At 42.5% G+C, this 27,166-nt stretch overlaps 2 protein-coding genes and 1 pseudogene across 2 annotated transcripts; all 3 read left to right on the forward strand.

The window, feature by feature from the left end:
* The first annotated feature begins 957 nt into the window (after nucleotides 1–957).
* LOC148542269 (P2Y purinoceptor 4-like) lies at nucleotides 958–2,028 on the forward strand. The gene has a single exon (XM_088469047.1). The coding sequence runs from the start codon at nucleotides 958–960 to the stop codon at nucleotides 2,026–2,028; it is 1,071 nt and encodes a 356-aa protein (XP_088325173.1).
* Nucleotides 2,029–11,976: 9,948 nt separating this feature from the next.
* On the forward strand, nucleotides 11,977–13,042 carry LOC148542270 (P2Y purinoceptor 4-like; annotated as a pseudogene).
* A 12,905-nt stretch (nucleotides 13,043–25,947) lies between these two features.
* LOC148542271 (P2Y purinoceptor 4-like) lies at nucleotides 25,948–26,988 on the forward strand. Its single transcript, XM_088469048.1, has one exon. The coding sequence runs from the start codon at nucleotides 25,948–25,950 to the stop codon at nucleotides 26,986–26,988; it is 1,041 nt and encodes a 346-aa protein (XP_088325174.1).
* Nucleotides 26,989–27,166: the final 178 nt, after the last annotated feature.

Consider the following 27,166-nt stretch of genomic DNA (forward strand, 5'->3'; position numbering starts at 1 on the left):
AAGATTTTATTATTGGGGAAATAATGTGTAAAAAAAAATTACATTATTATCTTCATTGTTTTAAATTTGTTAAGATAAATGAAATAATTATGGTGAATCAAGATATTTATTACTTTTTGCAGCATCTTAATTGAGCATTAAGCAGGGGTTTGGTAGATTATGTTTATGACATTCATACTGTTGATATGATGATGTCGACATGGTTATGTCGGCAGTGACAGTGTCAGTGGTTTTCATTATGAATGTTGCCAGGCGGCATGTCAACGATGAGAATTCCCATTCATTTTTAGCCTGAAAGGGCCCCATACCTCGCAATTACCCTATTCCCCTGACGCCTGATTTGCTGATCCCGACCAAAAAATGATCGGGAATGGCGAGTCGGGTGTTTTTAACATGCAGAAGTTCCCAGATTTTCTGAAAGATAGCCAATCATTGATGTCTGCCAATTGGTGGTTTTGATCAGTGGATTGGCATCAGGGGAATTTAGATGCTGATGTATGTCCCACAAAATGTCGATATCAGAATGTTGACATGATCAGAAAGACTTATAATTGCATTACGCAGCAATGTGGAATGTTATTTCGGTCAATTTATCAAGGGTTGGTCACTGGGACGCGGATTATGAGTAAAAAGTGCTCGGCCGTTCGGCAAAATGGAAACCCTGCCATGACATCAGGAAAGTTCCAGCCTAGAAGGGGAGGGATGAGAAGATCCCTCTCCAGCCTAGAGAAAATGGGCAAACACCAATTCCAGTAATACCGTCCCCATAGAAAACTATGAAGATGGCTGCTGCGGGTGCTGCTTCTCTCAAAGCAGATATCTCCAATAACTCCTGCTTTCTAGCTTTGTTAAATAGGTGTGATACTTAATTCTGCCTTATACAGACAATAGAACCCTAAAAGCTCCTCTAATGTGTAACACGCTGTTATTTCATACTCAGCTCAGTGGCCTCTCGAGATGCCGAACACATCTGGGAATTACACCGGCTGTCGGCCTCAATCAATTCACATTTTCTTCCCCATCTTCCTGAGCCTCATCATCTTTGTTGGTTTTGTGTTGAACTCTATCAGTCTCTGGATTTTCTGGTTTCGAGTAAAACAATGGAACTCAGCTGTGGTTCTCCAGTTCAACTTGGCCATCTCCGATGCCATCATCACTCTGGCAGCTCCTCTGATCATTATCCACTCCTTGACAGACAACTGGATTTTCGGGACATTCCTCTGCCAGTTTAGGGTCTTCCTGCTCTGCATTCACACGTATGGAAGTATCTATTTCCTCACATTAATCAGCATCCACAGATATTTTACTGTTGCCCGCAATGTTAAAAAAACCGTCTGGACCAAGAAGCCATTCATCACAAAACTTTGTCTCGCTGTCTGGGGTTGTCTCCTTCTACAAGGAATGCCATTTTTCTTTGTCCTAAAAACTTCTAAAGTTAACGGAGTTACAAAATGTCTCAATATTCATCAAACTGAATATGCGCTTTTATACTTTGTCTGGAACATGGTCATCCACATCTCTGGTGCCCTCATTCCTTTCTCCATAACGTTGGTCTGCTACACTCTCCTGAGTCGATATCTTCTCATGGTGAATCCTAGGAACACTCTCAGCAAAGTCATGGTGTCCAAATCCATACAGACCATATTTATCTCCTTAATCATATTTCTCATTTGCTATATCCCCCCACATCTCACCAAAACAATTGCAATCACAATCAAATTATATTTCCCAGCCATGTGTCCTCTACTGGAAAGAGTTGAGGTTGCCTATTATACCACATGGATGATATCAGGAACAAATTGCTTAATAGATCCCATATTATACTGTTTTGCCTCAGACAAATTTAGGAAAGCATTCACCGTCTGGTGTGGCTTTCTGTACGTCCGTAGTATCGGTCAGAGATACTCAACAGATGAAGTTCTTGGTAACCAAGTAGAGTCCGCTTCAGAAGATCATCACTGTCGTTCTCTATCAACTGAGAACAGAACAGAGATGGGGATAGCAGTAACAGATAGGTGTGAAAAGTAAATTTCAGTGGAAATAAGTAACATGCACTAGAAGAGAACAATGCTTCTATAAGGTGTATTTGTCAATACTAATTAATCAATAGAGATGGTGAGACCTCAAGCTCTACTCAGAAGTATTGAGGTAGTTTTTTTTAAGCAAAAGACAACTAATTCTTTAAATGTAATTGGTAAATAAATACTTTGTTTTGTATATGAGGAAATGTTATGGCTAATTATATTGTATATCAAATTCCTTGAACATCCAGCTCTTGTCTTCTCATTTGACCGATGACCTGTGAATATTTCCTGCAGGAAGAAAAAACATACGATTTGAGGAATGTGGTATCTTGTAGAGTTATGTCAATTCACTAAGGGCTCTATTTATTAATATTATTTTTACTAAAATAAAGTGAAAAGGGTATTTTCACACCCATTTCACATTATTTTAGTATCACTTAAAGTTACTAAAGGGTAATTGGAGTAGAACTCGTAAAATTCTACTCCAACCCGTAAGTATCACTTATTTTTAGTAAACAGATCGCATTTCCCATAATTGTAATGGGAAATGCGATCTGCCTGGGTTTTACTAAAAATGAATTGTGAAAAAAATACCAGGGAAGGCCCTGTGATAATAACGTCACCTGGAGGTGGCATTATCCAGGGTCTCCCCCGGTTACTGGACTCCTGCTCTGCTCTAACAGGCAGAGCAGAGCACAGACCACACGCTAAAAAAAAAAAAAAAAAATCTTACCTCTGTCCATGGACCGGAGATCGGGGCTCCGGTGATGTCCTCCGTCCGGTCAGCTGGTCTCCCATCCTGCACTGGGACCCGACATCAGCTGACCGGGTCCCAGTGCAGGATGGGAGATCAGGTGACCGGAGTAATGGAGGACATCACCGGAGCCCCGATCATCGGAGGTAAGTGTTATTAAGGGAGGGGGGGTCACGATCGTGGGGACGGGGCTTAGCGGCAGTCGGTTGGCGCATGCGCGGACACTTGTCACTGTATTTTTTCCGAAAATACCATGATAAGGGGATTCGCAGGGACAGAGCTTTATAACAAGCTCTGTCCCTGCAAGAGATTTTTAGTAAATCCCTGTGATATTGGCTGAATTCCCAATGCGGATTGTAGTAAACAGAGCCCTAAGAGATGTATTTCTTTACTAAAGTCAATGATCATTACCCTGATATGGCACATTTCATCCATGTAAATTACCAAAAGGCTACCATCAGAAATCCTGCACAACCTCCATCTGCTACCCCATGTCATTTCAGCAGTGACGTAAATAGGGTATTTGGAGCCCAGGGCAAATGCAAAAATGGAGCCCCCTCTGCCCTATGTGCCGCGCGTGTCAAAAAATGGGCGTGGCCACTTTAAAATGGGGCGTGTCAACATGACACACCCCTTCATCGTCACTCTGAACATTCCTTTCCGTGTGCACCTTAACCCCAGTAGTGTCCCTTATACAGTACCCCCAGTATGCAGTTGTGGTCCCTCTTATGCAGGCCCATAGTAGTGCCCCTTATACAGTACCCCCAGTAGTGGTCCCCCTTATGCAGCCCCCAATTAGTTTCCCTTATACAGTACCCCCAGTATGCAATGCCCCCAGTAGTGGTCCCCCTCATGCAGCCCCTCATTAGTTCTCCTTATTCAGTACCCCAGTAGTGGTCTCCCTTATGCAGTGCCCCCCCCCCCTATGAAGTGCCCCCAGTAGTGGTCCCCCTTATGCAGTGCTCCTTTATATAGTGCCCCCAGCAGTAGTCCCCCCCATGCAGTGCCCCCAGTAGTGGTCCCCCTTATGCAGGTCCCCAGCATTGATCCCCCCTATCAAGTGCTCCTTATACAGTGCCCCCTGTAGTTTTCTTCCCTATTTAGTGCTCCTAGTGGTCCCCCAATGCAGTGCCCCTAGTAGTAAGCCCCTTATATAGTGCCCCCAGCAGTAGTACCCCCCCTTATGCAGTGCCCCCAGTAGTGGTCCCCCTTATGCAGGCACCCAGCAGTGATCCCCCCTATCCAGTGCCCCTTATACAGTGCCCCCTGTAGTTTTCCTCCCTATTTAGTGCCCCCAGTAGTAGTCCCCTAGTAGTAAGCCCTGTATATAGTGCCCCCCTCCCGATGCAGTGCCCCCAATAGTAGTCGTCCCCCCAGTTGTAGCCCCCAGTAATGCTCCACCCCCAGTAGTGGCCCCCCCAGTAATGGTGCCCCCAGTAGTGCTCCCCCTTGTAATGGTGCCCCCAGTAGTGGTTTCCCCCTGTAATGGTGCCCCCAGTAGTGGTGCCCCCAGTAGTGGTCCCCCCCTGTAATGGTGTCCCCCCCGATGTGCAGACACACAACACAAGTAAAAAAAAAATAAAAAAATTACACTTACCTGAATCCACGCTCTGGCTCCAGCCACTGTTCCCGGCGCTGCACATCCATCCTCCCGGGCTGGCGCGCTCTGCATTATAGGAGAGACGTCATGACATCGTGACATCTCTCCCATTACCCATTGCAGGAGCCGGAAGGGAGCCGGCTCTTGCAGTGGGAGCTCAGCAGTCAATGAGAGTCTGCCTGACTCTCATTGGCTGCTGGTTAACACACACATCGCTGCCGCACTGGCGGTGATGTGTGTGTTACTGCACAGCCTGAGACCGCCCACCTCCCGCCCTCCTCCTGGCGCTATTGGGTAAGACCTCACGGGGAGGGAAGGTCTCGGCTGTGCAGCAAAGGACCGTCGCTGGGCGCAAGGAAGCCTAGCGCCAGTCCTTTGTAAATGTGTAGCTCTGACCACACACACTGCGGTCGGCGCTACACTGCCTAACTAGGGTGGGTCGGTACCGTGGCCGGCGGCGCCCCTCCCCCGCGCCGCTGGTCCTACAGCGCCCAGGGCACACGCCCTGCTCGACCCCCCCATAGTTATGCCACTGCATTTCAGTGACTGTGGAACAGACCACATGCTGGTGGTAAATATACAACTCTAAGCCAATTCTGGTGGGTAGTATACAATCAGAGCTCAGTCTGGTGGGTAGTATACAATGGGAGTCCATTCTGCTGGCAAGTGTACAAAACTGAGCCAATTCTAGTGGGTAGTATACAATCAGATTGGTTGCCCAGCTGGCACTCCATGTTCCCACCCCCCCTGCTGACTGTCCTCCTGGGGGTATCTCTACTAGTCACTAGACTCCCTTCGCTGGAATGGGCCTCATGATGTCAGTGTACGGCGAACTCAAGCCCAAGGGGGTGGGGTCACAGTCAATGGTAGCACTGTCTTGGAGAAGGGATGGAAGAAGGAATGGACAGAGACCTATGCGGCTGTGCTGTGTAGAGGCTCTGCGTTTGACCCCAGGAGAGAGGCACTGTATCCTGCTCTTCAACATCCTGGCTGCAGTGCTCACATCAAACAGCAGGTCTCTGAAGTTCTGCCAGCACAGAAGATTGGCACCAGGAATGAGAGAATTATCTGGACTGGCCCTCAGGTAGACATAGATATATAAATTTACACTGACAACCAAAGTCCACCATTAATATGTGTGTTGTTTTATATATAGTAGGGATATGAAAGGTTAAGCGCCTAAAGGCCTCATTTATCAATGAGTTTTATCATTCACAACGAGTGATAAAACTCGCTGTGTATGATAATGGTGCTCCAGCCAGTCAGCTCCCAAGTGTCATCGGTTTGAAAAATGACAGCTGGGAGCTGATTGGCTGGAGCATCATTTATCATATACAAGTTTCATCACTCGTTGTGAGTGATAAAACTCGTTGAAAAATGAGGCCCTAACTCTGCAAGTGATCTAATGTGGCCCTCTGCTCTCTTTATACACCACTGCTCCTACCTACCCATATTATAGATGAGGCATTATACTTAATCATTACTTAAAATGATCCAATGTGGTTAATGTTGGTATATGTAGTGTGCTATTACACTATCTCCAGGATGCTACCTTGGTAAAGCATCTGTCCTTTATCAAGATGGCAGCCATAAGGTCTTCTGCGCACACTGATGTGGAAGATGGGAGGGGGGAAGGAGTATATTCCACAGAGGACCTTAGAAGGACTTATGATCTCAAATAATTATAATAGGAGTCTGAAAAAGACCATATCACAGGCCAACAAATCATGTTTATAAAAAGTATTCCTGAAATTTAATAGCGTTGGCGGTACACCCCTCAGTTTATGTTAAACAAAGTACCATACATAGAACACAGGGATTTTTTGCAAAAGAAAAAAAACTCTGTTTGGGGGCACTCTTAAGAAAAAATTTAAATAAATGTATAATGGATAATATATTCAACTATTTATATATTTAATTAATTTACTTAACAGAAGGTTGTGAGATAATATTCCCTTTGTGAGTGAACTCACTGAGAAATTACACATGATATAAAGACACTAAAAGTATATAAATAGAAAAATGATTATGTATATATTCAGGCTTTAATGTGACCATGCCTGCGGTTGGATAGGCGAAACGCGCGTCATTCAATATGACCTCCTTCAGGATCAGAGGCCCGTGACTACCTCCAGCACATTAGCGCTCTCTGATGGTGTCTATTATTTGTCACCTTTGTACATCACAAAATAGTACGCACATATCAACAGGTTATAGGCACAGGTAGTCAAGACACCCCAGATGCCATAGAGTGCTATGCATATGAGACAAGAGGCAAACAGTAAGGCGGCAGAGTGACTCAGCACATAACACCCACACAGTAGCTGCAACCACAATGAGCTTCGTTAAACTTAGAGGTTTAGAGAACTATGCCACATAGAAGATAACAATGGAAATGCAAGTTAAGTGTGAGAAACTGTAGAAAATTACAATTAACTCAGGTGACAGTCTACATCTAGATGATTTAGTTACAGCCATGGGAATCATAGATTTAAGTGTTTAACAACACATTTATTCTATCATACATGGGAAGATGTCAGCAAGTGACATGTGGACAGCCTTACAGGCTACATACGAGGATAAGGGTCTCATGAGAAAAATTAATCTGAGGTGAATACTGCATACTACTAAATTGAGTTAATGCAAAAGTATGAGTGACTATATCGATAAGAGGATGTCCATACCTCAGCAATTAATGTCTGTAGAAGTCCAAGTTGATGACTAGGAGATTGCTATGGTGGTGCTACAGAACGTAACACCTGAATTCTGATTTTTTTATTGGTAACTTTAGAAGCTAATACAGCCAAGATAGTAATAGAGGTTGTTCAACACAAAACTGCTGCAGTTTCAAGAACATGTACCAGTTGAATTAAATGCTGATAATACTGCATTACACACTAAAGATGAAAAGCCTAGAATATCTGAACACAAGTTCTATGTATGTCATAACACAGGGCACAGAGCAATGAATTTAAACTGAAAAATGTGAATGCTGTACAGAAAAAGAAGTGTAATAGTAAAGATGAGTCAGGCCTAAGTGTCAGAAGGGATTGGCAGTACATTGACTTAGGTATCACAAGACATTTCAGTTGCGATCAAGAATGGTTCACTACAATAAGCATATATACTCCTATAACAGTCAAAAGAATAGGAGGCAAAGTACCACAGCCACAAAAGTTGAGGTAATCACACAACTCACCTAAAAATAGAGTTGAGGTATTAGCTGCAAGAAAGCTATATGTTTGTGTAACTGGTAGCTTGCAGCGAAAGGGGGGTGTATGGAGTGTGCTATCTCCATGATGCTACCTTAGTGAAGCATCTGCCCTTTACCAAGATGGCAGCCGTGAAGTCTTCTGTTCAGACTCTGCGCCATCTTGGCACTGTGTTTGAGTGCCACAGTACTACACAGATGTAGGGTGAACCTACAATAGCCTGCATATTGCTGATAACCATACATGACTGGCTGGTCCTCTCTGTGTAAGTCTACTATTTATCACCTGTGAGCATCACAAAATATATCAATAGTTAATAATTCTTCTCAGCCGCAGTTATTTGGGTCTTTGTATTTATATCATATTTTGTATCTAGAGACTCTGACTCCTACCTACCCATATCATATAGTACTATAGACTAGAGATGAGCACATAATCTGTGTTTTGGTTTTAATTAATCATCAAGTGTTTGGGTTTTGAATCTGGATTAAAAAAAAAAAAAATAGCCGCGAGACACTATGGGACACCATAGATGTCATAGATGAAGTCACAAACATGGCCACCGGGATACTGCGGAGATTAGTGCGAAATTAGATCCAGTCAATTACTAATGTTGATACACTATATAAGGGGCACCAACAAAGACTCTATACTACCCCTGAGGAAGTCCAGCAGGATGAAACGCGTTGGGACGACTATATCAGCCTCCCCTAGAACCTTGGATATATGTAGATAAGCAAATTTTTTTTTACTTTGTTTTAATTATTGTATTTTGTTCCTACAATCCATATCCCTTGTTATGCTGTAATAAATTCCCCCTTTGGAAAATCACTACTGATACTGGGTCATTTCTGCTTGGTTTAAAGCTTACAACATACCCATATGAGAAATTGCTGGGGTTGCTAAGGGATACTGGAGGAGTGATCAGGAACTCTCAATTATATGCTGTTATTCAAGTACTATCTGGTACGCATAATGTATTTAAATAGCGTCATACATCCATTACAGGAAGTACTGTACTATATGTCCTTTTCCATCTTGCTCTATTTGAGCCCCTCCGCATAAGGTTTCCGAAGTACCAAGAGCCCCGGGTCCATCTCATCCCCTGACCTCCCTGAGTGGAATTTCAGATAAGCATTAAAGAATTTCTATTTGGTACGCACATTTACTTTGGAGCACGTACACCCCACTATTTAATTGACTACACTATTAGGCGCACGTCTTTTACCCTCCCCTTTTCCATATATATATATATATATATAATATACCGTATATACTCGAGTATAAGCTGAGTTTTCATGACGACGTCTCTCCCATGCAAAGCGGCCGGAGGAGCGGACAGCGGCGGGACCAGGAGCGGGAGTTCAGGTAAGTGTTTATTTTTTTTTATTCTTTTCACGTCTCTCTCTACTAGGGGGGGGGCTACAGGGGGCACTACCAGGGGGCGATGACTACAGGGGGCACTACCAGGGGGCATTATCAGGGGGCACTACCAGGGGGCGATTACTACAGGGGGCACTACCAAGGGGCATTATCAGGGGGCGATTACTACAGGGGGCACTAAAAGGGGGGATTACCACTGGGGGAACTACAAGGGGGGGATTACTACAGGGGGCACTACCAGGGGGGGATTACTACAGGGGGGGATTACTACAGGGGGCACTAAAAGGGGGGATTACTACAGGGGGCACTAAAAGGGGGGATTACCACTGGGGGAACTACCAGGGGAGGATTACTACAGGGGGCACTACCAGTGGGGGATTACTACAGGGGGCACTAAAAGGGGGGATTACTACTGGGGGTACTACCAGGGGGGGATTACTACTGGAGGCACTGAAAGGGGGGATTACCACTGGGGGCACTACCAGGAGGGATTACTACTGGGGGCACAACCAGGGGGAATTACTACTGGGGGCACTACCAGCTGCTGCCATTTCCCACACTAGGCTTATACTCGAGTCAGTAAGTTTTCCCAGTTTGTTTGGGTAAAAGTAGGTACCTCGGCTTATATTCGGGTCGACTTATACTCGAGTATATACGGTATATATATATATAATATATAGTGTGGACACACACTACTGTACTTTCCACTACAACTTAGCATCTTAGTGTATCAGCCGTGCTCTGTGTAAGGAAATGTTGATTGCATCTCCCACTTCCCTTCCAGTGATTTAAGATAGTTTAACAGTGAGATCTCTATAATATACAGCCTCAGAGGTGCTGGCACAGGAAATCTACTGACATCTAATTCAAGTCACTTTCTACAGAATTAATCTGCAAGGTAAACAGGTGAGTGATCTGCTCTGTAATTATTACTTATTATTGGAGATGTGCGCAGACCCCTGTGTTTCGGTTTTGGCAAAACCACCCTCAAACGTTTTGGTTCTTCTCTTTTCTGTTTTTGGTTTTGATTTTCTTTAAAATGGATCAAAAAAGCTAAATTCATGTCACTTGGACCTGTTTACAGCCAATCCAAAACCCAGGGATTCGGTTATTAAGTCCGAGTTCCGAACTTACAGCAGACGCGAGCCGGTGCTCTGTTCTACTCGGAAGCCCAAAGTTCGGGTGTGTTCGGTTTTCAGCAAAACCGAGCCGATAATCTCTATTTATTACTATTCTCTGATCTGCATAACACTGTCTCATTCATCACCAGATGTAACAGAGGGCGATTTGGGGGCGGAGCATTAAAATTTAAAGCTCGATGAAGTGATTTGCGGCACTTAAGAACGCCGGAAAACTCGCCAGAACCTCATCAGACAATGCCTCTGGCCTGAGAGTTTGCTCAGACTCGTACATGTATTCTAAGCTATCTTTCCAGGCAGAACATAATAAAGAGCGGCATTAAACAGATGTATTACTTCGACACTAATTAATAGCTTAATACTCAATTAAGGGCTCCCAAAAATAATAAAAAAATGATTGATGAACCATAATTTGAAGATTTTATTATTGGGGAAATAATATGTAAATATAATAACATTATTTCCTTTATTATTTAAAATGTTAAGATTAAGTATGGCCCATCAATATATTTCTTACTTTTTGCAGCATCTTAATTGAGCATTAAGCAGAGGGTTTGGTATATTATGTTGACATGTACAGTATTGACATTCACAATGCTGACACTGATAATATTGTTGACATTGTCAGAAGGTCATCATTGTGAATGTTACCAGTCGGCATGTCAATGGTGGGAATTCCCATTGCACTTTTAGCTTGAAAGGGCCCCATACATTGCAATTCCCCTATTCCCCTATCCCCCGACGCAAGATTTGCTGATCTCGACCAAAAAATGATCAGGATAGGCAAGTCGGGTGTTTTTAAACGGGATCGGTATGAAATACCACCGGACCTATGCGGTTCAAAGCCCGTCGCCGGAAGACCGGCACCAATGAAGATCCCGACAGCTGTAAAGGTAAGTACTAACTAACCTAACCCCATCCTAAACCTCCTTTAGGGGTGCCTAACCCTAACCTCCCCCCTCTGTGCCTAAACCTAACCCCCCCTTCCCCGCAGCCTAAACCTAAGTCTTCCAGGGGGATGCCTAACCCTAACCCCCCTTCCCCTAGCCTAACCCTCCCAGGGGGTGCCTAACCCTAAGTCCCCCCTGGGAACCCCTAACCTAACCCTCCCCCCCGTGGCAGTCCACGCCCGGCGCCCGGCTTACCTTCGATCGGTATGGGCGTTGGGAATTCAACGCCTGTCATTAGTACCTTGGCGGGATTGGACAGTGCGCATTTCGACCGTCGGCTTCCTTACTGCATCCCTTTTAATCATGCAGAATTTCCCAGACTTTCCGACAGATTGTCGATGAACGAGACCAGCATAGGGGGAATTGCGGCATTGATGTATGGCCCAAAAAAGTCTTTCTGATCATGTCAACGTTCTGATGTCAACATTTTGAATGTCAACATGATTAGAAAAAATATAACTACAAATTGCAGCAATGTGGAATGTTATTTCGGGCAATTGGGTTAGTCACTGCGGCATGGACTCTGACTTAAAAGTGTCTCGCCACCCGGCAAAATGGATACCCTGCCACGGCCATCAGGAAAAGTTCTAGCCTAGCTTGGGAAGGATGAGAAGATCCCTCTCCAGACTAGAGTAAATGGGCAAACGCCATCTACAACTTCAGCTAAGGTTTTCTTTAGCTCCAGTGATATGGTCCATCTATAAAACTATGAAGATGGCTGCCGCGGGTGCTGCTTCTCTCAAAGCAGATATCTCCAATAACTCCTGCTTTCCAGATTTGTTAAATAGGTGTGATACTTAGTTCTGCCTTAAACAGGCAGCAGTTTCTACGTTTTAAGGGCAAAATTCTTTTAATAGAACCCTAAAAGTTCTTCTAAGTTGTAACATGCTGCTATTTCATTTTCAGCTCAGTGGCCTCTCAGGATGCCAAACACATCAGGGAATTACACCGGCTGTCGGCCTCAATCAGTTCACATTTTATTCCCCATCTTCCTGAGCATCATCATTTTAGTTGGTTTCGTGTTGAACTCTATCAGTCTATGGATTTTCTGGTTTCGGGTAAAACAATGGAACTCAACTGTGGTTCTTCAGTTCAACTTGGCCATCTCCGATGCCATCATCACTCCGGCAATTCCTCTGATCATTATCCACTCCTTGACAGACAACTGGAGTTTTGGGACAGTCCTCTGCCAGTTTAGGATCTTCCTGCTCAGCACTCACATGTATGGAAGTATCTATTTCCTCACATTAATTAGCATCCACAGATATTTTACTGTTGCTCAAAATGTTACAAAAACTGCCTGGACCAAGAAGCCGTTCATCACAAAACTTTGCCTCACTGTCTGGAGTTTTCTCCTTCTACAAGGAATGTTACTTTTCTTTTTGCTAAAAACTTCTGAAGTTGACGGAGTTACAAAATGTCTCAGTATTCATGAAACTGTACATGAAAAATTATACTTCATCTGGAGCTGGGTCATCCTGTTCACCGGTGCCCTTATTCCTTTCTCCATAACGTTGGTCTGCTACAGTCTCATGAGTCGATATCTTCTCATGGTGAATCCTAGAAACACTATCAGCAAAGTCATGGTGTCCAAATCCATACAGACCATATTCATCTCCTCAATTATATTTCTCATCTGCTATATCCCCCCACATCTCACCAAAACAATTGGAGTCACAATCAAATTATTTTTCCCAGCCATGTGTCCTCTACTGGAAAGAGTTGAGGTTGCCTATTATATCACATGGATGTTATCAGGAACAAATTGCTTAATAGATCCCATATTATACTGTTTTGCCTCAGACAGATTTAAATACACATTCACCGACTGGTGCGGCTTTCTGTACAGCCGTGGAAACAGTCAGAGATACTCAACAGATGAAGCTCTCGGTAACCAAGTAGAGTTGTCTCCATGGGCCTCTCCCAACTGTAAGCACGACAGAGATGGGGATATTAGTGTCAGATAGGTGTGAAAAGTGAATTTTAATGGAATTATTAAGTAACATGCACTGGAAGAGACAGCCGCCAGTATTTCTATCCATTCCGTATTTGTCAAAACTCATTAATCAATAGAGACTGTGAGACCTCAAGGTCTACGCAGAAATACTCAGGCAGTTTATTTGATTCAAAAGACAACTAATTCTATAAATGTAATTGGTAAATACTTTGTTTTGTATACAAGGAAATGATATGGCTAATTATATTGTATATCAAATTCCTTGAACATCCAGCTCTTGTCTTCCCATGCGACTGATGACCTGTGAATATTTCCTGCAGGAAGAGAAGCTACAACTTGGGGAAAGTGGTATCTTATAGACTTATGTGAGATTGCTATTAAGAGATGTATTTCTTTAATAAAGTCAATGATCATTTCCCGTTAGGGCACATTTCATCCATGCAAATTACCAAAAAGCCACCATCAGAAATCCTGCACAACCTCCATCTGCTACCCCATCTAATTTCAGTGACTGGAAAATAAACCCCATGCTGGGGGTAAGTATACAACCCTAAAGGCCCCCATACACGGTGCGATTCAAAGTTGGTAAGATGAGTTCTACGATTGCCCTTGAAATTTTTCATAAGATCTGGTCAAATGGCGTACGATTGATCATTACGATCATAGGATAATATGCATAGAAGTGAATCAGGTTGAACTCAAAAGATCGTAGATCTCTCTGCAAAACCACTTGATCTGTGATCCAACTAGACGACGGCGGGGACGCGCATCGGGGTCGCAGAACACATAAAATACACCTATTTTCACACGACTGGTCTGTCCAACCTGTCATAACTGGCCATATCATGTAAAAAATAGTCCTGTGTATGGGGGCCTTAAGCCAATTCTGGTGGGTAGTATACAATCAGATCAGCCGGCCAGCTGTCTCTCCATGCTCCTGTCGCCTCTGCTGACTGTCCTTCCGGGGGTTTTCTCTACAGGTAATCACTATATCCCACTCATGGGAAAGGACCTCATGATGTGAGGTGCTTGGCAAACCTGATGGTGCGGGTCACAGGCAATGATGGGACTCGTTGGGCTTGGAGAGGGGATGGTGAAAGGAATGAACAGAGACCTATGTGTACCCAGGACCGGATTAAGGGGAGACGACAGGGGCGGTTGTCCCTGGGCCCCCACACACGGAGGGGACCCCACACAGGGTCGGTGTGACCCTGCCGAGAACAGGTGTCCAGTGGCATCTGTTCCCGGATTGAGGCTCACTGCAGCAATCTTGTGACTCTTATGACTCTCAAATAATTATAATATGAGTCTGAAATAAGACAATATCACAGGCCAACAAATCATGTTATATTTATAAAAGTATTCCTGAAAATCAGAAGGGTTGGTGGTACACCCCTGACTTTTTGGTATACAAAGTACAGTACACAGAATAAAGGGATTTTTTGCAGTATACAAAAAGAAGAAAACATTTTGTTTGAGGGCACTTTCAGGAAAAAAAAATAATAAAAAAAATGTATTTTACATAATATCTTAAAACAATTTCTTTAATCCATTTTCCGAAAATAAGGTTGGGAGATATTACTCCCATTGTGCTGAAGCGAAGGAGAGAGAACACCTAGCACATATAACACCCTAGTTAATCAGATAATAGATAAATGAGTGGTGCTAGTTAATTATTCAATCAGTCAATATACATATGTATTGCAGCCCCACAAAGGGTGTCTTCTGCAATATAATCAATAGATATCGTAAAAATAATTAAGGATATTCCCAAAGAAATAAATACATACAAGATAAATATATAAAAATAGATTTATTTTATTTAAGATATTGAAAGTTAATGAAGACTGAAATTTTAAACAGTACTAATAGAATGAATAATAAAATTATATAAATACTGTCTATTGTCACAAATTGAGGCACCTTGTGTGCCTATATATATGGTAATAACTGTATAAAAACGGGCAGCATGTCATATGTAATGGTGGCAACACAATTATTGGAACTAATACCGGTATACAACAAATAACATAGGATGTTACAAACAACATGTATAGTGTGTTTGCCTTAAGCAATACGCTAAATAGCGTTTTACTTGCTCTGCAATGTAGAGCTAGTCCTGGTTACACTCAGCACAGTATGACTGTACTTCTTAAAGTCAATACTGCGTTCTAGTATCTAGGAGTGATAATGATGTCACCCCAGACCAGTGCGGGCTGTGGCCGCCTCTTGTTTCCTTATCGCGGGGTATATGATTACCTTCCTCTTCTTGATGATCAGAAACGGTTTCTCAGAGTTCTCTGAAGTAGGTTCGTCTGCCGGCAGACTTTCCAAGATAGCCGCGGTGAGCACTGTGCGGCTCGTGCGGCTCCTGTCAGGATCAGTGAATCTGCGATCTACGCGTTTCGCCTTCAGGCTTCCTCAGGATAGCAGATGATCTCCTGCCCAACTGGGACTCTATTTATAGGCAGTGGCGTCCATTTTAGGTGTGGTATATCTGCCCATTCTTCTAGTATACTCCTTATTCGTGACCTGACGGCCATTTTGATGATGGGAAACTTTGCCAGGATTATATTTTTAGCTGTACATAGTCCATATTGATTATAAGACATACTCACATAGACACAAAAACATACAACGTTAAATAACAATATTACATAATCGTCCCAATTAGGGTAATATTCTTGGAAAAATATATATAATAATTAATTAAATAATAAATAAAAAGTAATAATAAATGATAATAAAAACTGGATTGGAAAAAACTGGATTGGAAATAGCACCATACTAATAAGTATGTGTATAAAAATTGTAATAATATTTAATTAAAATAGAATATAAACTTCCCTAGAAAAACCTAAATTTACTTATATTGAAAATTACTTTATACAAAGGATGCCCTTTATCTATACCTCATAATCATAGGTATATTAGGGGTAAATAGGTGCATTAGGGGTACATAGACATGGGCAAGTACACTATTTTAGTAAAAATTATCGGAGACAGTTATTAGAGAAATGGCGCAATCTCTATATCTATATTTAGACCCTTAGGGTTTAGGGTTCCCATTCTATATATTATTTTAGTCTCTTCCTTGCTCAGCAGATCGTCGATATTTCCTCCTCTCCATGGTGGCTTTATCTTCTTAAGGCCAATAAACTGTAAATCTTTAGTATTGCTGTTGTGTTTTTCTGTGAAATGAATTGGAATACTGTGATTTTCTTTCTTATTCCGTTTATTACAGAGATGTTCTTGTATGCGGACATGTAGTTTCCTCTTTGTTTTTCCTACATACTGTAGCCCGCAAGGGCATGTAAGCATGTAAATCACCCCTATCGTTTGACAATTAATGCGGTCTCTGATGGTAAATTCTTTATTGTTACTGAACGAAGTAACCTGTTTAACGATTTGTGTGCAATTCCCCTTAGTTTTTCTGCAAGCTGTACATATCCCACATCTGGAGAAGCCAGTGGTTTTTGATGTTTTCTCACTTTGTTCTTCCTTCAGATGGCTACTCACCAGTGTGGTTCTGATAGTGGGGGCTCTTCTATATACCATCCTCGGGTGTTCCGGTAGGAATGCTCTAAGGTCTTTGTCCGCCTGAAGGATATGCCAGTGTTTCTTAATACTATTTTCCAATAACGTGCTCTGCGCTGAGTAATTGGAAATAAATAAAAGTTTTCCTGGTTTGTCTTCAGATATTTCTTTGTACTTCAAGAGATCTTCTCTATTTATATTATAAATCTTCTGTTCTTCTTTCTTGAGGAGTTGCGGATTGTACATTTTATCTCTAAAATTGGTAAGCATTTCTTGTGATTGTGTTACAATATCTTTTACCTTCGAACAATTGCGTCGTAATCTTCTCAATTGCCCCCCTGGGATATTAGATAACCATTTTTTGTGGTGGTTACTAGTGGCTTCCAAATAGCTATTGCAATCTGTAGCTTTGATAAAGGTCTTAGTGTGAATAAGTCCTTCTTCAATGTATATGGTAAGATCCAAATAATTCACCGTATGAGCACTAATTGTGCTGGTAAACTCCAGATTGGCTTTATTGTCATTAAGGGTTTGTATAAAGTGTTCCAGATTTCTCTTGGTCCTTTCCATATAATGATAACGTTGTCTATGTATCTTGCCCACAATTTCAATTCTGCTCCGTAATACTCATTGTTCCATATATTCTCTTCCTCCCACTGAGACAGGAACAAGTTGGCATACGATGGCGCAAATTTGGTCCCCATTGCTGTTCCTCTGCGTTGGACATAGAACGTGTCACCGTACCAGAAGAAGTTGTGATGCAATATAAAGTCGATAGCTTCTATAATAAAATTGATTTGTAGTTGTTGTAAACCCGAGTCCTTCTCTAACCTCTTCTTTACATTGGCGCAGCCCATCTTGTGTTCAATAGACGTATATAGGACCTTGATGTCACATGTGGCTAGGATCAAATCTTCTTCCCAGGTGATGTCCTTTAATATGTTGAGAACATGCGTTGTATCTCTGATATATCCGGGTTGGCATCATTACTCCCATTGTGACTGAACTCACTGAGAAATTACACGCTATTTAAAAACGCAAATAAATATAAAAACAGGGAAATTACTATGGGTTCTATTTACTACAATCAGCATTTAAAATTTCTAACTAAGGGGGTCACTCAGACCCACTCGCAAGCGGCAGTACGCTCGCAAGTGGGTCGATGTTCCCCACTGTGCATGCGCGAGATCCGGACTGCGACAGCCAAGCTGTCGCTCCGGGTCTCGCACCAAAGGGGGCGTGCTGTCGATGGTGACTGACAGCACGCCCCCTTTGATGGGCGTGCCGGGGGCATGCCTGCCAGACGGAGGCGTTCCCTTGGTCACCCACAGCTATACGAGCATCCAGGAGGACGCTCCATTTTAATGGAGGAGGGCCCTGATTCAGAGCGAGCGCATCCGGCTCTGAATCAGGCACTAAATTCGCATTGCAAATTTAGGAAATATCACAGGAGTTTATCTAAAATCCCTTGCAGGGACAGAGCTTGTGATAAAGTTCTGTCTCTGCGAATCCCGTCTGCACACTTCTACCTGTAAGTGTTTGCGCATGCGTTGCCGTCAGCTACCACAGCCCCCTCTCGCCACCCCCCTCTTCTGGCATTATTATCACAGGGCTTCCCTGGTATTTGTTTACATTTTATTTTGAATAAATCTGGGCAGATCACAGTTCCCATTACAATTATGGGAAATGCGATCTGCTTATTAAAAATATGTGATAATTAGTGTCGAAGCCAGATGGTTGGCTAAGACCTAAATTGTAAAATTAATATCTGAAGACGCCATTTTAGGTTGCCCCTGACGACATGAATGAAACCATTGGGTGTGATGTTAATATGCTATTATTAGCATCGTGCGATCGCATTGCCACCGCATACTGTTTAAAATCCTATCATACCCCATACGCACGAATACACATATAAATATATTTAAAGACTTCATATATTCAGTGATGACAGACATATGTACACCTTGTAGATGTGACATTTTACACGGATGGGAGTTGTCATAGACAAGCTGACACTGAAGAGTTATGTACAGGTTATGCTGTGGTAAATGACGAGGTCGTTATAGAGGCCGAACCTTTAGGCCCACCACACTCGGCCCAAGTGGCGGAACTGGTGGCACTAAAAAGGGTGTGTGAATTAGCGGAAGGTAAATCTGCTAATATCTACACTGACTCTAGGTACGCCTTCGGGGTGGTACATGATTTCGGCGCTCTATGGCGTCTGAGAAAATTTATGACAGCAACAGGCACCCCAGTCGCACATTCCAGACATATAAAAGGACTACTGACAGCGATCCAATTGCCTAAGACAGTGGCGGTCATTAAGTGTAAAGCCCATACATGTGAGGGTGATCTGGTGTCACTGGGCAACAACAGGGCAGACAAAGCTGCCAAATGGGCGGCAGGGTTAAAAGTGAATGTGCCAATTAACCAAATGATGTTTCAAACGATTGACATGCTGAAATTAATTGAGATGCAAAATTTGTGTTCCATTCAGGAAAAGACAGTCTTGAAGTCCAAGGGATGTGGGCAAGAGTCCTCTGGACTGAGAGATGGACAAGGTTAGCCAGTTGCTCCCAAGGCGTACTACCCAAGCCTGGCTGAGGCAGCGCACGGTCTGACTCATTTGGGAAAGCAAGGTATGTGCAAATTGGTGAGAGCATACTGGTGTGCACCAGGTTTTTCTTCTCAAGCAGAAAAGAAAGCAATGTCCTGTCTGACCTGTTTGAGGAAAAACATTGGGAAAATGATCGCTACCGAACCATCCCACATTCTCCGACCGACGTACCTTTTCAATACAAATTGATTTCATCCAATTACCACCCTTCAGGAATCTTAACTATGTATTAGTTTGTACCGATGTAATTTCTAATGGGGTAGAGGTCTATCCAGCTGCCACTAATACTGCTGTGTTCGCTGCTAAAAAGATTGTACAGGAGTTTGTATGCAGATATGGTATCCATAGAATTATTGAAAGTGATAAGGGTACTCATTTCACAGGTGATGTCTTCCAGAGTATGTGTAAGTTGATGGGTATTAATAGTAAACTTCACACCCCCTATCAACCACAGACCAGTGCAAAGGTGGAGAGGGTGAATGGTACTATTAAGAATAAATTAAGTAAGATCATGGCAAAGACTGGACTAGGATGGCCAGAAGCATTATAACAATGAGTAAACAGTTGAAGCAGCAACAGCAGAAACTGAAATTGTTGTCACATGATATGAAGAAAAGGAATATATGCGCTCAGCTATAGTTCACCATGCTTAAAATGCGGAATGTCTATTAGGAACTAATGGATATAATCAATAGTCTAAGTGTGCTTCTGAATGACAGGATGAGATGTATACAAATGAATAGATTATGATAAAAGAAAAAAGAAGAAAAATCACTTTACTGATATGAAAAACGCAAAACACATATATGAAAGCAGTGTTAGAAAGAACATAAACACATGCATGCAGCAAATGCAATATCAAAATGGCATAGTAATAATTGGGTCTGCCAGGGGAACCCCCAACACAGAATAGATGCTAGCAATCAAAAACTGATAATCCAATGTATCATAGACTCCTGAATGCTCTACTGAGTCTAGTACACAAAAATGTTCCACCAAGTAGAAATGAGTGTGAAGAAAAAAGCTGGCTTGTATTGATGATGAACAGCAGCGTCCCGCTAGGGTACAAAATACATACAGTGCTGCTGGCCCAGGGTGATCTTCCCGAGGAAGGCAGTACTGGTTATGCGGCAATGGACGGTGGAACTCCACACAAACTGCTACACCTGGTGCTCTAGCCGGCAGCCCACCCATGATGGAGGTCTGCCCGCAGTGCACGCTGAGGAAGCTGCTGTGGACGGGTAGGAGATGTCAAAGGCTCGGGCTCGCTGACGCCGTCCCCCCGTGCACCCCCTCCTCACCTTCCTGCGCCTTGCCGATAGCCACTCCTTCCTCTAGCCGGCTGTGCTGTCCTACGGCACGGGTTCTTCCCCCTCTCCGCGATCTCCTGCGTCCGGTCTCCTGCCGTCCTGTATGTCTGTGATCCGGGTTGTAACATGTGATGGTATCACGTTCAGGCAATGGTGGATACAAGCAATAATTTTCTGTGTGGGAATAGTCCTATTCTGGCAGAGTCTGAATATTATCGGTCTCCAACGCGTTTCAGCCTGTGTTGGCCTTTTTCGAGGAGTTCACATGATATGCCAGAAACAAACTGTCATGATGTCAAACCTGGAGAATTTGTTATGATCAGAAATTTCTTACGTTCAGGTTGTCTGATAGATCGGTGGGAAGGTCCGTACCAAGTGTTGCTGATGAGTACTACTTCCTTGAAGGTGGCTGAGAGAGATACCTGGGTCCATTCTACTCACTGCAGGAAGGTCAACCAACCGGTGGAGATACAGGGCGGAGTTGAGGCAGATAACGTGGACCTGTCAATTGTGAGCCTGTTCCGGGAGGGTTAAAGGTTGTAGTGAGATATCTGAGCTAGAGAAATTTGTAGATCATTGTTACAGCAATGGAGTGGCCTGCTGTGGTTATCTTTTTGGTTTCTTCCAGAGTTTCCATCATCCTGGTTTGTTTGGGAATTTCTGGTTTCTGTGTTGGAGGACAGATAAAGGAGATGGGAGCTAATGGTGATATCGATGGAGTGGAGTCGGGAGGAGGAGTAATACAGTCACAAGGGCGGTACCTGACCAATCTCAGTACAGGTGTGTAGTACTCAGCTCGGGGTTTAATAGCCTGCATATTGCCACTAACCATACACAATCGGCTGGTCTGCTATACGCTCCGCTTCTACCTACAGGTGTTACTGTGAGCACAATCTGTGCACTGCAATAAACCCATGCTCCTATTTAAGTCTATCCTCTGATGAACCTTCACACTGAAGGGAAATGAATTACTACTGTGGTTTTATCTAATCATTATCCACTCCAAGCCTTCCTGCTGACTGAATGACGCAGTGGCACAATATATCGCACCAGCCATATACACTGAATGATCCAGTGTATGACCATGCAATATATCATTCCATGCTTCATGGGACAATGCGGTGAACGACCGCTGTATTACCAGCTTAAGTGTATGCTCCATGTATGGAAATGTTGAATAAAGAGTAAGAAGGTTACAGCTCTCACTTCCCTTACAGAGAGTCAAAATAGTGTAACAGTCAGTTCTCTACAAAAGAAAGCCTCAGAGGTGGCGATAGAGGAAGTGTACTGTCGGCTACTTCAAGTCACTTTCTAAAGAATTAGTCCTGTGTCTGTGAGGGAAACAGGTGAGTGATCTGCTCTGTAATTATTACTTATTATTCCCTGCTCTGCATAATGCTGCCTCATTCATCGCCAGGTGTTGACAAAAGGCCATTTGGAGGCAGAGCATTAAAATTGTCAGTGCCTTTCAGCTATTTTTTAGGCAGGTAGGAATGGGCGAGCTCACCGAACAATTCATTAGAAAGGGTTCTGGTCAGAGAAATTGCACAGACTAATAGGGGTATTGAATTTGGAGCGAAAAGTCAGAATCATCATTTTGGCATGTTTCAATTATCCCCGTATTCAATTTCAAAGACTTTTCGCCGGCTCGAAAAGTCTTTGTAAAAAAAATGGGGATAAGTTTTCACCATGTTTTACATGGGGAAAAAAAGTGCAGAATTGGGGTTTAGGGGTGTAGGCTTAAAAAAATTAGTCTGTACCCCTGCTAATGTCATTTAAAAAGGAACTGTATCAAAAAAAATAAAAATAAAAATCGGGACACCCCAAAAAATTAACTTTAATTTTGGGGTTTAAAAAAAAAAGTGTTTGAAAAAATTATTAAATTAGCGGAATAGCCTCAGGGGGGATCCCCATGTATGCGGCAGGTGTTTTCTAGAATGCAGGTGCTAGCGGCAGGTGCATTTTTGCAGAATTTTTAAAAGTCATTTTAGGGACAAAAAATGCTTACCCCCATATTCATTTACCCCAAATTTGATGGGACCACTTAAAAAAAAAAAAAATTACCCAAGTGCTCTTCTGCATCACTTCTTCAATGTCAGGAAAAAAAAAACACCTGCCGTGGCTATTTAAAACCCCGACTTTCTTTTGCAGCCAAAAACAGGGGTGCCCATAGTGATCCTCCATGTCTGGACAGCTTTAGGGGGGTCCTACAATTAAATCCCAAAAATTCCTGTTTTTTTCGTTCCTCCCAATTCGCCAGGTCCCGTTTTAGCTGATTTTTAATTGAATACTGGGATAAAGCGGGCGCGTGCCCAATACTTTGTCCCAGGAAAAGCTCCGATGTGGAGCGAAAAAGTCCAGCACGGACTTTTCGCTCCCATATTGAATACCCCTATAAATGCATTCTAAGCCATCTGTGCAGGCAGATCATAATAAGGGCCAAATTAAACATATGTATTACTTTGACATTAATTAATACTCAATTAAGGGCTCCCAAAAATAATGAAAAAATATATTGATGAGCTATAATTATTTAAATATTTTATTATTGGGGAAATAATGTTTAAAAATAATACAATTTAAAAATATACAGACAATAATATAATTAATTATTAATAATATTTTTATGTTAATTAGGCCCATATAAATTTATTAATGAGAAGCACCAATTATATTTCAAACTTGTGGCACTATAAGTGTCAGCATGGATGTACTATTATCATTAATTATTTAAAGAATTAATTTTTTAATTCATTAAAATTACCTCTATTAACCTTAAAATATTATTGTCTTCATAATTTACATTTTCTGTACATTATTGCCCCAATAATAAATTAATTAAATCATTTTGGCCAGTCAAAATATGTATTGCTTTTTTTTGGAGCCTCTTAATTGAGCATTATGTAGGTGTTTGGTTTAATATAGGAAGCAGAAGGTCTGATTCCGCACAGGAGAGGGTTTTTTTTCATTCTCAAGTGATATTATACAACAATTTTTAAGTGTAGGTCAATGAAAATATTTTTAAGAAATTGAGGAAGGTATTGTTGGTGCATCATTGAACTGAAAATAACTGTACTCTAGGGGGAGTTGATCCAAAGCTTATGATGTGAAAATATAAACTATGTGTCATAAGAATGTACAGTACTGTATATCCTAATACAAAGAAATCATTATTCAATTGAAGCAAATATATATAGGGTTAGGTACATTATTAGGAAAGTCACAGAGGAGCAATTCCTAAATATCACACAAGTGAACATATAACACTTTAAAGTAAATTGTTTTTGCTTGCATAACTGCATACACCATGAAATCAGTGTCCCTGGAGAGTATGAGCCAAAATAAGGGGTCTATGTACTAAGCCTTTCAGAGAGTTAAAGTTGATGGAGATAAAGTACCAACCAACTAGCTCCTAACTGTCATGTCATGTCACAGACAGTTAGGAGCTGATTGGTTGGTACTTTATCTCCGTTTATTTTATTTCTCTCCAAGACTTAACACAGAGACCCCTTAGTCATTTATCTGGTTTCCAACAAATCCATATAACATGCAGTACATAAGTCCTGAATGTAACATATCAAAAAAAGCTCTAGAGGCTGATGGGTGCTGTTCTAGGGTGCTGTTCTAGGCAACGGTTCCACCTCAAGGGCCCTGCGCCCTGTGCAACGGCAGCGATCATACACCCCTAGTAATGGCCCTGGGTAGGTTATGCAGATTGTAAGCTCCACTGGTGAAGGGACTGATGTGAATGGCAGAATATCCTCTGTAATTATGTGTGCACTATATAAATAACTGTTAATAATAAAATAATAACAACCCTAATGCTAACCCCTAAACCTAACCATAACACCTAAGCCTAACACTAACCCTAATGCTGCTAGTTTTTCTGGCGTTTTTTAGTACCAACGAGTTTGCAAGTGGAAGGCTATTACATCTGATGGGTGTAATGTGTTTTGTCAAAAATTCAGAATGTCGACATGTACCGTGACGCAATGTCGACGGTGTCATAATATCAACATTGCCAGAAAGTCGTCACTGTGAATGTCCTCAGTCGGCATGTCAACATTGGGGATTCCCTTGCACTTTTAGGTGTACATTTAAACAAAGTGTGGGTTTCTATAAGTGGAGGTGTTTCCCATAGCAACCAGTCAAATTCTAGCTATTATATTCTAGAAAGCACTAGATAAAAGATAGGCAGAATCTGATTGGTTGCTATGGGCAACAACTCCACTTCTAAAAACCCACAATCTAGTAAATATAGGGTCTCATTCAGACCCGCTCGCGAGTGCAAGACGCTCGCAAGCGGGTCGATGGTACCCAAATGCGCATGCGCACAACGGAGGGAGCTCCGTCGTGCGCATGCGCGAGACCCGGATAGCGACAGCCAAGCTGATAGAGCCAAAATCACTCCAGGGCTTGCGGCAACGAGACCCTACCGCAGGGTCTCGTCGCAAGCCCGATGGTCTTGACCATCGCGACCATCATCATGGACGCTCGCATAAGTTGTGGGTGGTAACCCACAGCTATGCGAGCGTCCAAAAGGCCACTCCAAATTTAACTAGGACAGCCCTGATTCAGAGCGAGCACTCTGGTCAGAGCGTCCGGCTCTGAATCAGGGCCATAGACCATAGGGGCCTATTCATGATGTTAATTATCGGGGTCCGAATGCGCACAAGAGCCCTGATGTCTGGCGGAAGAAGCCGGATAGGGAAGGAGGGATCCAAAAGGATCCCTCATCTCAACCCGAACCTCCTTCCCATGATGAATAGGCCCCATAGTCTTTCTGACCATGTTGACATTTGACCACATACCATTAGCTCAGTGCAGGATCACAGGTGGTAGAGGAGAGGGGGCAAATAAACTATTTTGAAAGTATTTGAAGACAATGCTTAAAATTGAGGAAAATGTGTCATAAGTGACAATAAGCAACCTATATACCATAATTTCCATTAATACCCTGTAAAACTAACATTCCTCATAACTGCATATTGCAGCAATGTGAAATGTTATTTAAGCCAATTTATCATGGGTTAGTCACTGCGGCATGGACCCTGAGTAAAAAGTGCTCGGCCCTCTGGCAAAACAGAAACCCTGCCATGGCCATTAGGTTCCAGCCTAGCGAAGGAGGGATGAGAAGATCCCTCTCCAGCATGGAGTAAATGGGCAAACGCCATCTTCAACTTCAGCTGAGCTTTTCTGTGCTTGATAATTAGCTCCAGTAACACCATCTCCACATAAAACTATGAAGATAGCTGCCACGGGTGCTGCTTATCTCAAAGCAGATATCTCCAATAATCATGCTTTCTAGCTTTGTTAAATAGGTATGATACTTAGTTCTGCCTTAATATGCAACAGTTTCTGAATGTTTTAAGGACAGGTTTATTTTGATACCAAGAACTCTAAAAGTTATTCTAATGTGTAACACTCTGTTATTCCATCTTTAGCTCAGTGGCCTCTCGGGATGCCAAACACATCAGGGAATTACACCGGTTGTCGGCCTCAATCAATTCACATTTTCTTCCCCATCTTCATGAGCATCACAATCTTAGTTGGTTTTGTGTTGAACTGTATCAGTTTATGGATTTTCTGGTTTCGGATAAAACACTGGAACTCAACTATGGTTCTCCAGTTCAACTTGGCCATCTCCGATGCCATCATCACTCCGGCAACTCCTCTGATCATTATTTATGCCTTGACCGAACACTGGACTTTCGGGACATTCCTCTGCCAGTTTAGGGTCTTCATGCTCAGCACTCACACATATGGAAGTATCTATTTCCTCACATTAATCAGCATCCACAGATATTTTACTGTTGCTCAAAATGTTAAAAGACCTGCCTGGACCAAGAAGCCATTAATCTCAAAGCTTTGCCTCGCTGTCTGGGGTTGTCTTCTACTACAAGGAATGCCATTTTTCTTTTTCCTAAAAACTTCTAAAGTTCATGGAGTTACAAAATGTCTCAATATTCATCAAACTGAACATGCACTTTTATACTTTGTCTACAACATGGTCATCCTCTTCACCGGTGCCCTCATTCCTTTCTCCATAACACTGGTCTGCTACACTCTCCTGAGTCGATATCTTCTCACGGTGAATCCTAGGAACACTCTCAGCAAAGCCATGGTGTCCAAATCCATACAGACCATATTCATCTCTTTAATCATATTTCTTATCTGCTATATCCCCCCACATCTCGCCAGAACAATTGGAGTCACTACCATCTTATTTTTCCCAGCCTTGTGTCCTTTACTGGAAAGAGCTGAGGTTGCCTATTATATCACATGGATGTTATCAGGAACAAATTGCTTAATAGATCCCATATTATACTGTTTTGCCTCAGACAGATTTAGGTACACATTCACTGGCTGGTGCGGGTTTCTGTGCAGCTGTGGTCAGAGATACTCAACAGATGAAGCTCGCGGTAACCAAGTAGAGTCAGCTTCAGAAGATCATCTCCGTGGTAATCTCCCGACTGTGAGCACGACAGAGATCGGGCTATGAGAGTCAGATAGGTAGGAAATAATTTACATGCAGTGCAAGAGGTACTAATTAATCAATAAAGACAGTAAGACATCAAGGTCTACTCTGACAACTAATTCTATTACTGTAATTAGTAAATACTTTGTTTTGTATACAAGGCAACTATATGACTAATTATATTGTATATCATAGACCTGGA

The sequence above is a fragment of the Taudactylus pleione genome, unplaced genomic scaffold (genome assembly GCF_031769625.1).
Source record: "Taudactylus pleione unplaced genomic scaffold, aTauple2 ptg000013l, whole genome shotgun sequence".
In the NCBI taxonomy this organism is placed as follows: Eukaryota; Metazoa; Chordata; class Amphibia; order Anura; family Myobatrachidae; genus Taudactylus; species Taudactylus pleione.